Here is a 15988-nt window from a genome sequence, read left to right as displayed (position 1 = left end):
TTTTCTTCTATTTAGTATATCGAAACGGAACGTTCCTCCGATGGCAGCCGAATAACCGTTCGGCAGCCCCAACAGATGTGTTTAGGCCCGAACTTCACTGTGCACCGGAACAGTGCCCGACAGGCTGGGGTCGATACGCTGTTCGATCGTATCCTGTGTGAGCTGGGAATCAAAATGAAAAGACTGGACGTGACCCGAGCCGAACTAGGGGTTCTGAAAGCTATCATATTGTTCAATCCAGGTGAGTGACATTAGGGTTTATTCTCAAATTACGTAATGCTTCAGTGGCTATTTTCGACCCTCACCCACCTCTACGTAACGCGTTACGCAATTTGCGAATGGGTCCCTAAAGGGTTTCCTATTTTGCGATTAACCTGACTGTTTTTTCGCCTTTCTCATTTTCCTGTGGCAATCAGATATTCGAGGGCTCAAGTGCCACAAAGAGATTGACGGAATGCGGGAGAAAATTTACGCCTGTTTGGACGAGCATTGCAAACAGCAACATCCCTCAGAGGATGGTCGATTCGCTCAGCTATTGCTGCGGTTACCGGCCCTGCGATCGATCAGTCTGAAATGCATTGACCATCTGAACTTTATTCGGTTGCTCAGTGATAAGCATTTGGATAATTTTATAGCCGAGATGCTCGACATGCCGTTGTAAGGCGTTGCTAGACAAGAGTAATCAAATCAAACTAACAAGATGAAAATGAAATCAAACACGTTCACTGCATTCTCCTCCTCATCACATTATGATTATTTTTATTTACTCTTTATCGTAGAATTTACTTTCTGCAGCTGTAGAAAGCTTAAAATTTAGGAATTTCCTCATTTTCGGAAAAGAAAACAGAACCTTATTATATGAAGTTTTAAGCAAATTGTAGGACTCAGTAATTTATTAAACAATAAATATATTTTAATATATGAGAAGTATGAGTTAAAAGTAATGAAAATGAAAAAATGGTGCAAATAGATTTTATGAAAAATCGATCTAAGATTACAAAAAAGAAACACTGTTGATACAAAAAAAGATGATGAATTAAACACGTTTAACTTTATTCGCAGATAGACAAACTAAAAAAATATCGAACTCAATGGAAAGAAAGCCTTCGGATCATGGAGTCTATTTATTTAGCGGAACATCCGATATTATTTGAGTTTACATTTTTTGTCCCATTGTTAGTGATGAATCTTTGTCGAATCGAAAATTCTTCCTCTTTCAACTGCGTTTTACCTTAGTTTACCAAAAACGGAGAAAGTCCGGTCCAGTGTTGGTAGAATCCTGCTCAAATCTCACTCATTGAAGCCTCATGCGCGAGCTGACTCGCTTGCGATTCTGCATGGAGAGCATCGCACATGAGCAGGCTTCGGAATTCTCACTCATGTGAATGAAAACCTGCGATTAATCCATTTAGCGGAGTGTGATTTTTCATGGTCCCACTGTGAGGAAGTATTCTCACACAACATTTTTATCCGGATAGAATAACGGGTGATAAATTCGTGAGCGGCTGCTCGCCGGATAATTTAATTTTAATCCACAAATTTTCCTTCTCGTCGCCTCATCAGATAAATTTTACAAGCATATTTACAAAAAATTAGGACCGCAACGGGATTCGAACCCAAAACAATTTTAAAATGTTCAGAGCGTCCACTAAACCCACGCCACCACATGAATTGATTGAAAGCGAAAGGAAAAACTGCTGTATTGAACCTTCTGCTTATCGTGGCGCATCGTCAGATTCAATCAGCTGGCGAGGCAAAGCAAGCGGCATTTGATTTTCGCGAAACATGGGAAGAAGGATAACAATTTTTCGCACCATCGCTTGTGCCGGAGTTTATCGCACTGTACACCCGATTCTTTTTTTACACGGATTATTTTCACACGGATTTTTTTTACACGGATTCTCGAAATAACACGGATTTTTTTTGCACGGTTTCTCGAAATAGCACGGATTTTTTTTACACGGTTTCTCGAAATAACACGGATTATTTTTACACGGATTTATTTTTACACGGAACGCATCCCCCATATTAACAAAGAGCCAATGACTTTTTACACGGATATTTTTGCACGGCTTTTTTACACGGTTTCTCGAAATAACACGGATTTTTTTTGCACGGATTCTTCAAATAACACGGATTATTTTTACACGGTTTCTCGAAATAACACGGATTATTTTTACACGGATTTTTTTCACACGGCACGCATCCCCCGTGTAAAAAAAGAATCGGGTGTAATTTATCCGGATAAAATGCATGTTGGAGTGATCAGTTGTCGCGTGAGTGAGTGAGAAATCCGAACCCTGCACATGAGTTTTTCACGCAGAATCGAATCGTTTCGCTCATTGGCCGGAAAATCATTTTGCTCCAAAAAGTGTTAAAATCCAATCGAAGCATATTTTATGTTTATATATGGATTTATCATCCATTGTTTTAAGCAAAGAAAGTTATTGTGATGAATTTAATAAAGAAGAACACGCAAAAATCATGCAGTGATGTAAATTGCGAGTCAAATCATGGACAATTCTCTGGGCCATGAGTCGGGTGAGGTTTGCCTCGCGATTGCTTTGAATCGTGGATGAGAATAGATAATTTGAGTTTTTACCAACACTGGTCCGATCATATTGCCAGGGACACATTAAGACGGATAATATAACTCCTGACCATGGATGTTAATGTGTCATGACGTGTTGTGCCGACAAAATTACGATGAACGTAGAGTAAAATCAATACTAAATAAAAAGTTGAGTAATGTTACGATTAAGTTGTTAGAGAGGGTAATCCTGAATAGATTGTTATACACAGTTTGCGTAAAGGCCGTTCTACCACCAAAATTTGATTGTTATGGATACCGCTAAGATAGCGATGCAAAAAATGTATTAAAAACGCATGAATCACTGCTTGCATGTTCCGAAATTTTCTGTGCTGGATTATGAAAAGCCATTTTCAAAACAGGATTTTGTCAAAGCAGGAGTAGTCGATTGAGGTGTCAGCGGGTGTTCCACAGGGATCGATCTTCGGACCTGTATTTGGAAATATCCTGCATTACGGAGTATTACGCTTAAATCTCCCGGCCGGTGTAGAAATAGAAGGCTAGAAGGTATGAAGCGGTGTGCTCTATTGCTGAGGTCATGCCGATAGACATTCTCCTGGAGGAAGACGTGGAGTGTTTCTATGATAGAAAATCGGTGCAAAAGCGATGTGTCAAGAGAGTAGCAAAAAGTATGGGACATTGCAGTCAAAGGTCGTTGGACCCACTGACTGGCTTCGGATGTGTCGTGACAGTCATTGAGATAAACGCGTCTACGCATTCCGTCACATCCGCAATTCGATTCATTTCGATAGATGCGCACCGAACTTGAACTGATCGAGTCTCTGGCAGAAAAAAACACAATCGGCTCAGTAGGTACACTAGGTTGACCAAATATGTGCCGTTGACATGCAGTAAAAATTAGATTTATTATATCTTCGTATCATGCAAACATGCATTCACTTCGTTCCACGTTCAATGGTGGAAGGCAAAGATAACTTTGCAGAGTTAGTAATTTTATTGACAGCGCAGTAAAAAGTAAATTCGTAAAATGGAAGAAAAAAAAAGCGAATATAAACAAAAAATCATAATTAGGCATAGTTTATATTATTCAGATATTATTATTAATATCTTTATTAATGAGGTTTTCGCCTCGTATTATTCAGATTTTTCAATACCAAACGAATAACAAAATGTGCTTTTGTAAAACACAGCGTATGTTATTGTCTGCAGTGTTTTTTTTTTTTTGCCTGCAAATTGTTGGTACTCCTTTGGTATTTTACCAAAGAATCGGGTGTAATTTATCCGGATAAAATGCATGTTGGAGTGATCAGTTGTCGCGTGAGTGAGTGAGAAATCCGAACCCTGCACATGAGTTTTTCACGCAGAATCGAATCGTTTCGCTCATTGGCCGGAAAATCATTTTGCTCCAAAAAGTGTTAAAATCCAATCGAAGCATATTTTATGTTTATATATGGATTTATCATCCATTGTTTTAAGCAAAGAAAGTTATTGTGATGAATTTAATAAAGAAGAACCCGCAAAAAACATGCAGGGATGTAAATTGCGAGGCAAATCCTGGACAATTCTCTGGGCCATGAGGCGGGTGAGGTTTGCCTCGCGATTGCTTTGAATCGTGGATGAGAATAGATAATTTGAGTTTTACCAACACTGGTCCGATCATATTGCCAGGGACACATTAAGACGGATAATATAACTCCTGACTATGGATCTTAATGTGTCATGACGTGTTGTGCCGACAAAATTACGATGAACGTAGAGTAAAATCATTACTAAATAAAAGTTGAGTAATGTTACGATTAAGTTGTTAGAGAGGGTAATCCTGAATAGATTGTTGTACACAGTTTGCGTAAAGGCCGTTCTACCACCAAAATTTGATTGTTATGGATACCGCTAAGATAGCGATGCAAAAAATGTATTAAAAACGCATGAATCACTGCTTGCATGTTCCGAAATTTTCTGTGCTGGATTATGAAAAGCCATTTTCAAAACAGGATTTTGTCAAAGCAGGAGTAGTCGATTGAGGTGTCAGCGGGTGTTCCACAGGGATCGATCTTCGGACCTGTATTTGGAAATATCCTGCATTACGGAGTATTACGCTTAAATCTCCCGGCCGGTGTAGAAATAGAAGGCTAGAAGGTATGAAGCGGTGTGCTCTATTGCTGAGGTCATGCCGATAGACATTCTCCTGGAGGAAGACGTGGAGTGTTTCTATGATAGAAAATCGGTGCAAAAGCGATGTGTCAAGAGAGTAGCAAAAAGTATGGGACATTGCAGTCAAAGGTCGTTGGACCCACTGACTGGCTTCTGGATGTGTCGTGACAGTCATTGAGATAAACGCGTCTACGCATTCCGTCACATCCGCAATTCGATTCATTTCGATAGATGCGCACCGAACTTGAACTGATCGAGTCTCTGGCAGAAAAAAACACAATCGGCTCAGTAGGTACACTAGGTTGACCAAATATGTGCCGTTGACATGCAGTAAAAATTAGATTTATTATATCTTCGTATCATGCAAACATGCATTCACTTCGTTCCATGTTCAATGGTGGAAGGCAAAGATAACTTTGCAGAGTTAGTAATTTTATTGACAGCGCAGTAAAAAGTAAATTCGTAAAATGGAAGAAAAAAAAAAGCGAATATAAACAAAAAATCATAATTAGGCATAGTTTATATTATTCAGATATTATTATTAATATCTTTATTAATGAGGTTTTCGCCTCGTATTATTCAGATTTTTCAATACCAAACGAATAACAAAATGTGCTTTTGTAAAACACAGCGTATGTTATTGTCTGCAGTGTTTTTTTTTTTGCCTGCAAATTGTTGGTACTCCTTTGGTATTTTACCATTTATGCAAGGCTAGGTCATAACAGAGTATAGTATCAATAACCGAATGAGGCATTAATGAATTGATATCCGAATCAGACGTAAATAAAATTAGACGAACGAAACGTAGCAATCAGCAATGCAATGCAAAGCTCGTTGTGGGTACCTATGCAAGAAAACTATCAATTGTAACTCTTTTGCTTGAAAGCCAGATTGGTAGCCCTGAAAAGGACTGATTGGGTGTGTATGGTAGTGCACTGGTGTGCAGTACGGCAAACGATGCTACCGAAAGTTGAACTTTACTTCTTGGCGGCGGCTTTCTTTGGGGCAGCTTTTTGGCTGGGGCAGCCTTTTTCGGCTTCAGGGTTTTTGCTTCTTGGCCGCGGTCTTGGATGGGTTGCCGGCTTTCTGCCTGGGCGCCGCGGCCTCCTCTACGCCTCCCGCTTTCTTGTCTGGTTGGGCACCAGCTGCCTTGGCCTTTTCGCCGCAGCAGGTTTCTTGGCTTTCTTCTCACCAGCTGGCTTCTTGGCTTTCTTCTCGCCGGCTGGCTTCTTGGTTGCCTTCTTTGTCTTCGCTCCGGCAGCCTTTGGTTTCTTCTCACCGGCCTTTTTCGGTTTCTTCTCTGCGGCAGCCTTTTTAGCTTCGGCCTTCAACTTGAACGATCCAGAGGCCCCAGTTCCTTGGTTTGAACAAACGTGCCCTTCTCGACACCGTTCTTCAAGGCCTTCTTGAGGAATGGAGCAAGCTTGGCGACATCGCATTTGTAGTTGGCAGCGATATACTTTTTGATCGCCTGCAGGGACGATCCATTGCGTTCCTTCAGGGTCTTGATGGCGGAAACAACCATATCGTTCACCGGGGATGAGTCGATGGCTTCTTGGCTTGCCTTCTCCTTCGGTGCCCTTGGTTTCTTGGTCTTGGCTGGGGAGGCAGCAGGAGCTGCTGCAGCGGCTTCGGTGGCGACTTCAGACATCTCGAATTGATAGGGCGAACACTCACGTGATAGATTTGTTAGGATGGGCTTAAATGAAGGCAAACTAGGAAACAGTGCAGCGCTCGATTCTGATGTCTGTGTTAGGGATGCGTGCATCGTCGTCGACTGAAACAGTGTTCGCAGAGATTTGTACGTTTTTCTGGCAGTATGTTTTTAAAATACATTTTTCCGTTCGTTAGGAAGAGTTTTATCCTAGGTTGTTGATTTTATTAGTGAGTGCATGAGTTCTGCTGACAATTCCTCGATACTCCAACACGCTGGTATGAACGACGGCATAGCGTAAGCATGACGCAATTGCACTCCCGTGTCTCTGGTTGATGCTCCTCTTCCGAAAAACAATCAATAGTCGCTATTGAAACAATGACAAAAGGCTCGACGGCAGTGCGTTTGGAAACTTTAATTGTTTCTCTGTCCGATTGCCGCTAAACATGGCCGTCATTTTGGTGCCTGGTGTGTGAGACCGGGTCTCAAACAAAGTCCTTCCCAGTGCTGGCGGGTGAAATTGTGCCGGGAGTTTCAGTAAACTTTCAACGATGTTGTATAATTTCAACTAGGAAATTGTAAGTAATTTCCAATATGATCCACGTCATGATAAGTTGCGATTAATCCGGCACATAAGAGTCGTAACCAAGCGCACAACAACGTCAAATCGACTAGTGGTGCCCATACTAGTACTACTACTCTGCTGCCCGTTATGCTGGGTAGATCACTTTCACGTAGTGTATTACGAAGTAAGATCTACCAAACCGATCCCTGGCTTAATCCTTTTTCTGTCTTGGTTTTTTTTTTCTTTTTTCTTTTTCAAGCTAGAACAACGGGCTGTGGTTATTCAAGGATTCATCGTATTTAGTCCTCGATACCAATAGCCGACTCTTAAGTATAACTACAATTGACCCTACCCTGCAGTTGGTTGAAAAACTCGAACTCTCTCCGTTTGAGGAAAATCGAAGCAACTTGTCTAGCCATTAGTTGAGAAAAACAAAACAATAACTATTTCGCATGCACTTATACACTGAGTACACGGATAATGCACAGTTGCCGCAAAGTTAACAGTTAACGTTGTGTCATTTGTCTGGCCTACTAGAAGTAGCATCACACTCTACAGTCGATTCAAAAGTATAGGATTGCCAATGTCGTTCCTGTTCGCGTGACTAAGTGACCTAGGATACTTACTACAAGTGTCAAACCGTTGCTGGTGATGAAACCATACATGCACTACAACATGACGCATTAATTATCGCCAATTGAAGCTTGCTGAAGCATAATTTGGCAAAATAATTTAATGGACTACCGCGCTTGCTAGTCAGATTGGTTCAGCTATCCAATGGAACTAACAATCGACAAAGAATAGTTAGCTGTAATATGTACCAATATTTTTAACTTCCAACAAACAGGCCCATCGACGCACTATTTGGTGTGGAGCGGACAACATTGCCATCGTGTCTATGCGCGGTACCCGCTGGAGGTGCAGCCCTGCCGTCCTTCCTGTTTAGTCACACTAAGTCGACAACTAGCAAACATTTGTTTTGGTCCAATGTAGCTCATTAAAACTCGGATTCGCCTACATGGGTCTCAGTATGATAGTTACCATCAACTGTGCGTACAAAAAACAGTGAACCATTCGGTTTAAAAATGAAAAAGTTTTTCAGTCACATGAAAATGTTGATAATTTCAAATCATTGCCAACGTTTCGATCCGGGGCAACATTTGCGTGGCCGAAAATCCTAACTATTAGCAACTAAACCAGAAAAAAAAGTAGACATTATCGCTAGCATGGTGGATAGAGGGGCAAAAATGATTGGAACTAGAACTGTCGTTCAGCTAGTAGCTGCAAGCACAGGAAAGAATGTTTGCGAGCGTGCTTCACGCTTACATGTCATCAAACCCTGGAAACCGTAGCATTAGAATCATATTCCGGAATAAACTCTTTTTCGTGAAGATTATAGTGGCCCTGAAAAGGGCCTTTTTGGGTAGTGTACTGCGTCGGTCATTATTTACTTGGAGCTGGTGTACTTGGTGACTGCCTTGGTACCTTCAGAGACGGCGTGCTTGGCCAACTCTCCTGGGAGCAGGAGTCGAACGGCTGTTTGAATTTCGCGGGACGTGATGGTCGAGCGCTTGTTGTAGTGAGCCAAACGAGAAGCTTCGGCGGCGATGCGTTCGAAGATATCGTTCACGAAGCTGTTCATGATGCTCATGGCCTTCGACGAAACACCAGTGTCGGGATGGACTTGCTTCAACACCTTGTAGATGTAGATGGCGTAGCTTTCCTTCCTGCGCTGCTTCTTCTTCTTCTTGTCACCCTTGACAATGTTCTTCTGGGCCTTGCCTGATTTCTTGGCGGCCTTTCCGCTGGTTTTCGGTGCCATCGTAGTGGTTAGAGGTTTGTCTCGATCCAAGCTGAAACTGAAACTGATGACAATCGACCGGAGAGGTACAATTTTATACCCGTACGCTAGCGCTTGCGGTTCCTCCCCTTCGGCGTGTTTGCTATTCCGTTTTATTCGTTGTTTTCACCCTTGTTTCGGTCCGTCGCAGCGCCGTGCTACTATAAAATAGCCGCCTATTCGCTCGTTCGCCATCAGTACAGTTCACGTACCCGTTGAAGTCGTTTCGTTTCGCTGTTTTAAACACAACACTACTATCCTACAATGTCTGGCCGTGGCAAAGGAGGCAAAGTTAAGGGAAAGGCAAAGTCCCGTTCCAACCGCGCCGGACTGCAGTTCCCAGTCGGTCGTATCCACCGTCTGCTCAGGAAGGGCAACTACGCCGAGCGCGTTGGTGCCGGTGCCCCAGTGTACTTGGCTGCCGTGATGGAATATCTGGCTGCTGAAGTACTCGAGTTGGCAGGAAATGCCGCTCGTGACAACAAGAAGACCAGAATCATCCCCGTCATCTGCAGTTGGCCATCCGCAACGACGAAGAGTTGAACAAACTGCTGTCCGGTGTCACCATCGCCCAGGGTGGTGTTTTGCCCAACATCCAGGCTGTTCTGCTGCCCAAGAAGACCGAGAAGAAGGCATAAGCTGCTTCTCCGTGTGCCCGCACCAAAACCCAAAACCGTCCTTTTCAGGACGACCATGTTGATTTTCCTACGAAAGAGTTTGTTGTGGTAACTTTTCTTCCATTCGCATCGCGCAATGCCAAAAACCTTACCGCTGCGCCGTGACTGGCTCAGTGGCAGATTTCCATTGCAGTATGGGAAATTGTTCGGCAAAATGTTGCCCACCGACCTACCTAGTAAGCTCGTGAGCGTGTATGTGTGTGCTCGAGCTAGTTGGCGGTAAATAATGCCCGTTTAGCATCCCCCCGGAACTAGGTTATTGCTGATTGCCCGTGCATTTTGCTGTTTTGTATAGAATCTTAATATCCATTCGCATCCATCCGCATCAAGCGTTTCCAAACCCGCTCTATTTACTCTACCTACGCATGGTATATAAGGATAACAAATTACGTTTAAAATTGTGCCCACGGGCAGTGACACTTGTACTGGAAACATATTGTACATATAACATATTAGCTTCAACTAAAAATGAAAATAAAACTGAATGCTAAATAAAACTGACTGTTACGAACAGTTTACCAGTTTACAGTCTCGATCGCTGTACCCGTTAGCGCAGTTTGAAACTAGACCTGTGCGCCGGTCATATCATCGGCGGCGGCGGCGTGGTGGTCACTTTTGCCCCGGCGGCGGCGGCGTCACGGCGGCGCGCCGTTGACTTTTATCGGCGGCGGCGGCGGCGGCGTAAACCGGCGTGGATGAAAAAAATAAATGGTTGAAAAAATCAATTTTACCGCGGATTTTTGGATTAACGCGGTTTGATTCACACGGTAGGAATCGCCCGACTTCAGTGGATTAAAACCGACTTCAGTTTAAAATTGCAATATTCTGCGTTTGCCGATCATCAATCAGCAAATTCAAACTAGTCAATTGCCGGCGATACTAATCAATACCTGATTTCAAAATGTTATTTGAATTACCACTATTTTGTTACTCTTTGATTTTGATTAATCAAATTTTAACAATAAATCCTGCTTCACTTTTTCGTGACCCCTAAATGTTAAGAATTAGATTTCGGTGTCATAGAATAAATTGGTAATAACTTTTTTCAAAAGTTATTTCCAATTTAGGATTAAGATACACTTTAGTCGTTTTGATCTCAAAATAACTAAATTTCAGAAAAAAATCTAATATTTTCCTGAAATTTGCCTAAATATGCCAACAAAGCTCTTGGGGAAGATCCATTAATTACGTAACGCAAAAATTGGGCATTTTCAAGCCCCCCTCCCCCCTATGTCACACTTTTTGTATGAAACATCTGAAATTTTTGTAAGGATTGTCACACTTCGACCAACCCCCCCTCCCCCCTCTAAGCGTTACGTAATTTGTGGATGCTCCCTTGGTGGAGTTTCTGAAAGAATTTCTGGAGGAAACTATGATTTTTTTTTTATTTTTTTAATTCCAAATTTCGTTAGGAATTCCTTCGCAAAATCTTATCACAATGTCGGCAGATTTTTTCTATTTTAGAAAGAATAATCCATTCAGGTTGGGATTATGGGAAATTCCTTTAGTAAAACATAAAATATTCCTGCAGGAATTCATTCGGGAATTTATAAAAGAATGAACTATTTTCTGATGGAATTCCTAAGAAAATTTTCTAAAGGACTTTCAGAGAAAAATCCTGAAGTACTGTTGTACTGTTTAAGAAAATTTTAAGCAAATCCCCACGGACATTTCGAAGGAATACCTAACAGTATTTCCAAAATGCATCAGCGGCTGCTTCCGCATCTTCCTCGATTGCACACCCCAGAGCCAACGTCCTGTTCCAGGTTCTCTGCAAGTTCTTTTGCTGGTCTCTCTTCCTGCATACGCACTACATGTCCAACCCATTGTAATCTGCCTTATTTTATCAACTTGCCTATGTCTGCATTTTTTTATACTTGGTTTAACTCGTGGTTCATTCATTCATCTGCTCCATTTACCATTTTCCACCACACTGCCAAGTATTGAGCACAGTATTTGCAACTCAAACACTTTGAGAATTTGATAATCTGCATCTTTTGAAGTCCATGATTCATGGCCGTACAGGACGACAGGACGAATCAACGATGTGTACAGAGCTAGTTTTGTCAGTGTCTGCAGGTAGTTTCGTGAAGTTACAAAAAAAATTTCTGGAGGAATTTTCAAAGGATTACCCTGAGAAATTCTCTATTAAATTGCTTAAAGTAGTTTTGGAAGAATTCCTATGGGAATTTCAGGAACAATTATTGTCAAGGAACTTGCTAAGGAACTCCTAGAGGAATTACTAAAAAACAATTTCCGAAGGAATATCAAATTGATTTTCAAAGAAATTCCAAAGCAAAAATCCGAAACTGACAGAAATTTCCGAAGTAATCCGATAATAAATTTCTAAAGGATTTTTTAGAGATTTGGAACTTTGAAACAATTTCCTAAGGAACTCCTAAAGCATTCTCTGTATATATTTCAAAAAGAAGGATTTTCTGAAGGTATATTCGAATTTCTGAACGAAGTCTAGACGGAATGTCCAAAGGAATTTTCGGAGATATCTAAGACTGTCAGAAGTTTCTTCAGAAGTTACTTTGAAAAAAACCTGCAGGGACTTCTACGGATATTCCTTCAGGAACTTGTTCAGGAATTCTTAAGGAAATTTCGTCCTAGAACTTTTCAAGGAATTCCAAAAGAGTTCTTAGAAGAATTTCTTGAGGAATTTTCGGGAAAACACCTTAAAGATGTTCCCAAGGTTCTCTTAAACAAATTTCTGAAGGAACTTTTTCCGAACTAGTTCCTGAGAGAAATTTCCGAATATAGCTGAGAGAATTTTCGAAAGACTTTCTGGAATTCGTTTCCGGAGGGAATTCCTGGACGAATCTCCATAGGATTTTTTGGAGAATTACAAAAAAAATCCTGGAGAAATCTAGGAATTACTTCAGAAATACCAGTAGGCATTTCCTCTGAAATTCTATTAGAAATTTCTTCATAAATTCCTTTGAGAATTTCTCCGGAAATTCCTTCAAATATTCCTTAAGAAATTCCTTTAGGGCTTGTCCATAAACCACGTAAACTCTTGAGGGGAAGGGGTTCGAAAAAGTCTACGTCAGTCTACTAAGGGGGGCGGGCGTATACAAAAAGTCTACGTAGACTTTTTTTCTTTTTTTTTTTTTGCAAATTTCACTTGTTTGTTTTTTTTTCGATTTTTCCGTTTTTTTGCAAGATTTTACCGAAATAGTCTCTTGAATCTCTTATGGATTTCACTGAAGTAATAATCTAAACTGCGGCTTAAAAATATCATGATTTTAACAGCAAATTCTTCTGTGTTGAGCACGAAAATTCTCCAAAGTGTTCTATAAAAAATTTCGAAAAAATTTCAAGGTTTCCACTTGGATTACATTGATTACATTGTAGATTCTACTAAAATATCTTTTGATTTTTGACAGGAAATTCTTTAGAAACTACAAGTGATTCTTTAGAATTTCCACGGGGAATTATATCGCACTTCGACGAAAGATTATTTAGAATTTACAAAGGAAGCATTTTGGAATATCCAAGAAGAAGTCTTTGGAATTTCCAAAAGACATTCTTTGGAACTTGTAAGAGGAATTCTCCGAAATTTCCGTGAGAAATTCTTCAGAATTTCCACTGAAGATTTTCTGGGAAGCCCCCGGGAAGTTTTTCTAAATTTCTGAAATTCGTGGAATTTTCGCGAGGAATTCTTTGAACATACATATAAGCGAAATTCTTCGAAATTTAACGGCAATTTCTTCGGCAGTTCTAATGAAAATTCTTTGGAATTATCTATGGAAAAAGAAATTTTTGAAAACTTTCACGAGAAATTATTTGAATTTACCACCAAAAACTCTTTGAGTTTTCACAAAAAAAATTATTTATAATTTCTTGTAAGAAAGCATTAGTAATTTTCATGAAAATTTATTCTATTTTTTTACGATAAATTTACCACAAATTCAACTGAAATCCTCCATAACTTCCACCGAAAATTATCTGGAAAACTCTTTGGAACGTCCGCAGGATTTTTTGTTTAATTTCTTCTGGAAATCGCTCCTACTTTGCAAGAGAAATGTCAAAATATCGTAGGAAACCTTTAGCATGGTTTCAACGGAAAATAATTCAAAATTTTCACGGAAAATTACTCGACATTTTAACGGGAAAACTTTTGGAATTTTGAAAAAATTCTTGAGATTTCAACGAAATGGAATTTTCAAGAAAAATATCGGAATTATCACGGAGAGTTCTTTGGAGTATTACCTAGAAACTTTGAAGGTTATAAATCGGGAAATTCTACGGAATTTCTACGACAAACTTTTTGGAATGTAGACTTGACGTTCTCGGAATTTCAACTCGAAATTCTGAAAATACTTGAGTTTTCTACAAATTTGAACTAGCATGAAGAATTATAATTCAGATGCGTGACAGATTTTAAGCAGTGGCGCACCTATGCAAGTGCCGGTGGCGGTGACACACACTTCTAGGAGGAATCAAATCCAACAGAAATTAAATTAATTGGCTTCGAGATTTGGTTTCAGGAGCTATGGACAGAGGATTGAATTTGATTTCGTTGGTATTGAGTTGGATTTTATTCAGTTTGATTTTGTTAGGTTTGAAATTTGAATTTTACTGTAGTGTTCACAATGGATTTGAAAATGGATTTGTATATTTGAATTGCTGAAAACGTGGTTGATTTCAATTTTTTTCCAATCACTTATGACATTTTGTTAAATTTGAAAAAGTCTTCGTGGTCGGGGTTCACTCAAACCGCACAAAGCGGCTTTTCGACTGACTTGTAATATTTTGCTCGTACAAGGACAACGGAAATAGTTTCATATCAATTTAAGCATACATTTGCAGTAGTATATCCTCAGTTATGAGGTTGAAGGATATTCGATGCGATTTGCTATCAATTAAATCTGCTAAACGAAAGTTTAGCGCTTGGTGTGATTTGGCTGAATCCCGACCACGTAGACTTCAAGGGGATGGGGGAGGTGTTTTGGAAAAGTCTACTAGGGGGGAAAGGGGGTGGGTTTGAAAATGTGAAAATTCGGCCTACGTGGTTTGTGGGAAGTTGTTTAGAAATACCTCAAAATCTCTTAAAGTAGTTCAAACGGGAATTATTTTCGAAAATCCATTCAGGCTCTCTTTAAAAATGCCTTTGGAAATATATTTAGAAATTCCTGCACAATACCCTCCAGGAATTTCTTCAAAAACTTCTCCAAAAATTCATTTAAGAGCTCTTCAAAAAATTTTCCTTGAATAATCTAAAAAAAAACTCCACCATGAATTCCTTTGGATATTTCACCAGGGATTTCTTTAAAAGCCTCCCGGATTCTTTCTTAGATTTCTTCCAGGAAATTCATTGAAAATTAATTAGATAATGACATAGTTTTCGGTGGAGTTGCTAATTGAATTTTTGAAAAAATAAAACAAATAAATTAAACAACTAACACTGAAAAAATCCGAATTTCGTAAAGAACCCATGAAGGCATTTTCGATGGAATTCCTGCAGGAAGTTCTGGAAGAATTTTCGAAGAATATTTTAAAGGAATTGCTGGAAGAAGCTCTGAAGAAATTCATTAGGAAAATTTAGAAGAAATCCCTTATGCAATCTCTGGAAGAATTTATTTGAAGAATTCATAGCATAATTGCCGAAGAAATACATGAGGAGGTACCGTGGGGGACCGAAATCCGTACAGCACCGAAATCCGTCCACCTCATGAGATATCAATAAATTAAGGGGGTTAAAGGAAGTTAATTTAGAAATAATTTAGCTTATCCTGTTCAGATACTTGAGAGTAAGCTTTTAGGGCATAGAAATGGAAAGAAAAAAAAAAAAAAAAAATTGTCACCCACCAAACGCGGAGTTTCAGCCGCCATTTTGTTTTCGGGTAGAGCATAATTGCACCAAAATTAACTGTGTTTTAATTGCAAATTGCGAATCATTACATAAGATAAGCGGAATACAAATCGAAGGAATCGCTTCTTAAGGTGCGTATTGAACTATTTACAGTGGTAGTTTAGTCAATTGAACTGCTTCAATTTAAATATATAGTTGAAAAATAGCTGTACGGATTTTGATCCTTTGATTCGAAATCCGTCCATGGTGGACGGATTTCGAATCAAGAGTAATTAATTTTATTCAATACTAGTCGACCCAGCAGACGTTGTCCTGCATAGTAGGCGAGAATGTGCGTTCCGAACTGCCCATGCAAAGTTCGCATAGGAATCACAATTTTAGTTTTTCACGATTTGCTCAACTTTACTCGTAATTTTCGCATTAGGAAATATCATATAAACCCGTCGGAAACTATAACGAATGTTTCTGCTGAAGAAATGAAAAAAATCCATCCTGCCGTTTTCGAGTTATGCGGATACGAACACAGACCATTTCATTTTTATATATAAGATTTTATCATGTTTTTTGTAGTTTATAATAAGTAAATGTGAAACACTTCAAAAGTAGACGCCTTCATGCTCCTGTGTCAATGACAAACGTTTTATTTATATTCGATTTATATTTTCTAATGACTTTTTCATATACTAAGGTGCTTAAGTGTACGGATTTCGATGCCCCACGGTATTCATT

The 15988-nt window shown here is 39.7% G+C and overlaps 2 protein-coding genes and 2 pseudogenes across 5 annotated transcripts in view; 2 read left to right on the top strand and 2 right to left on the bottom strand.

Annotated features, from left to right (window-relative positions):
* The window catches only part of LOC134221109 (transcription factor HNF-4 homolog), a 371046-nt gene that overhangs the window by 192833 nt on the left and 162225 nt on the right, over window positions 1-15988 (top strand). For all 4 annotated transcript variants that reach the window (XM_062700299.1, XM_062700298.1, XM_062700302.1 and 1 more), the window contains one exon: window positions 16-241. In XM_062700299.1, the coding sequence (XP_062556283.1) occupies window positions 16-241 (226 nt within the window). The remainder of the gene's footprint in view (window positions 1-15; window positions 242-15988) is intronic.
* LOC134226985 (histone H1B-like) lies at window positions 5680-6395 on the bottom strand (annotated as a pseudogene).
* On the bottom strand, window positions 8315-8797 carry LOC134226989 (histone H2B). Its single transcript, XM_062708150.1, has one exon. The coding sequence runs from the start codon at window positions 8741-8743 to the stop codon at window positions 8369-8371; it is 375 nt and encodes a 124-aa protein (XP_062564134.1). The 5' UTR covers window positions 8744-8797; the 3' UTR covers window positions 8315-8368.
* LOC134226994 (histone H2A-like) lies at window positions 8974-9417 on the top strand (annotated as a pseudogene).

This window comes from Armigeres subalbatus, chromosome 3, assembly GCF_024139115.2.
Source record: "Armigeres subalbatus isolate Guangzhou_Male chromosome 3, GZ_Asu_2, whole genome shotgun sequence".
Taxonomy (NCBI): domain Eukaryota; kingdom Metazoa; phylum Arthropoda; class Insecta; order Diptera; family Culicidae; genus Armigeres; species Armigeres subalbatus.
This window is presented reverse-complemented; position numbering and strand designations above follow the sequence as displayed.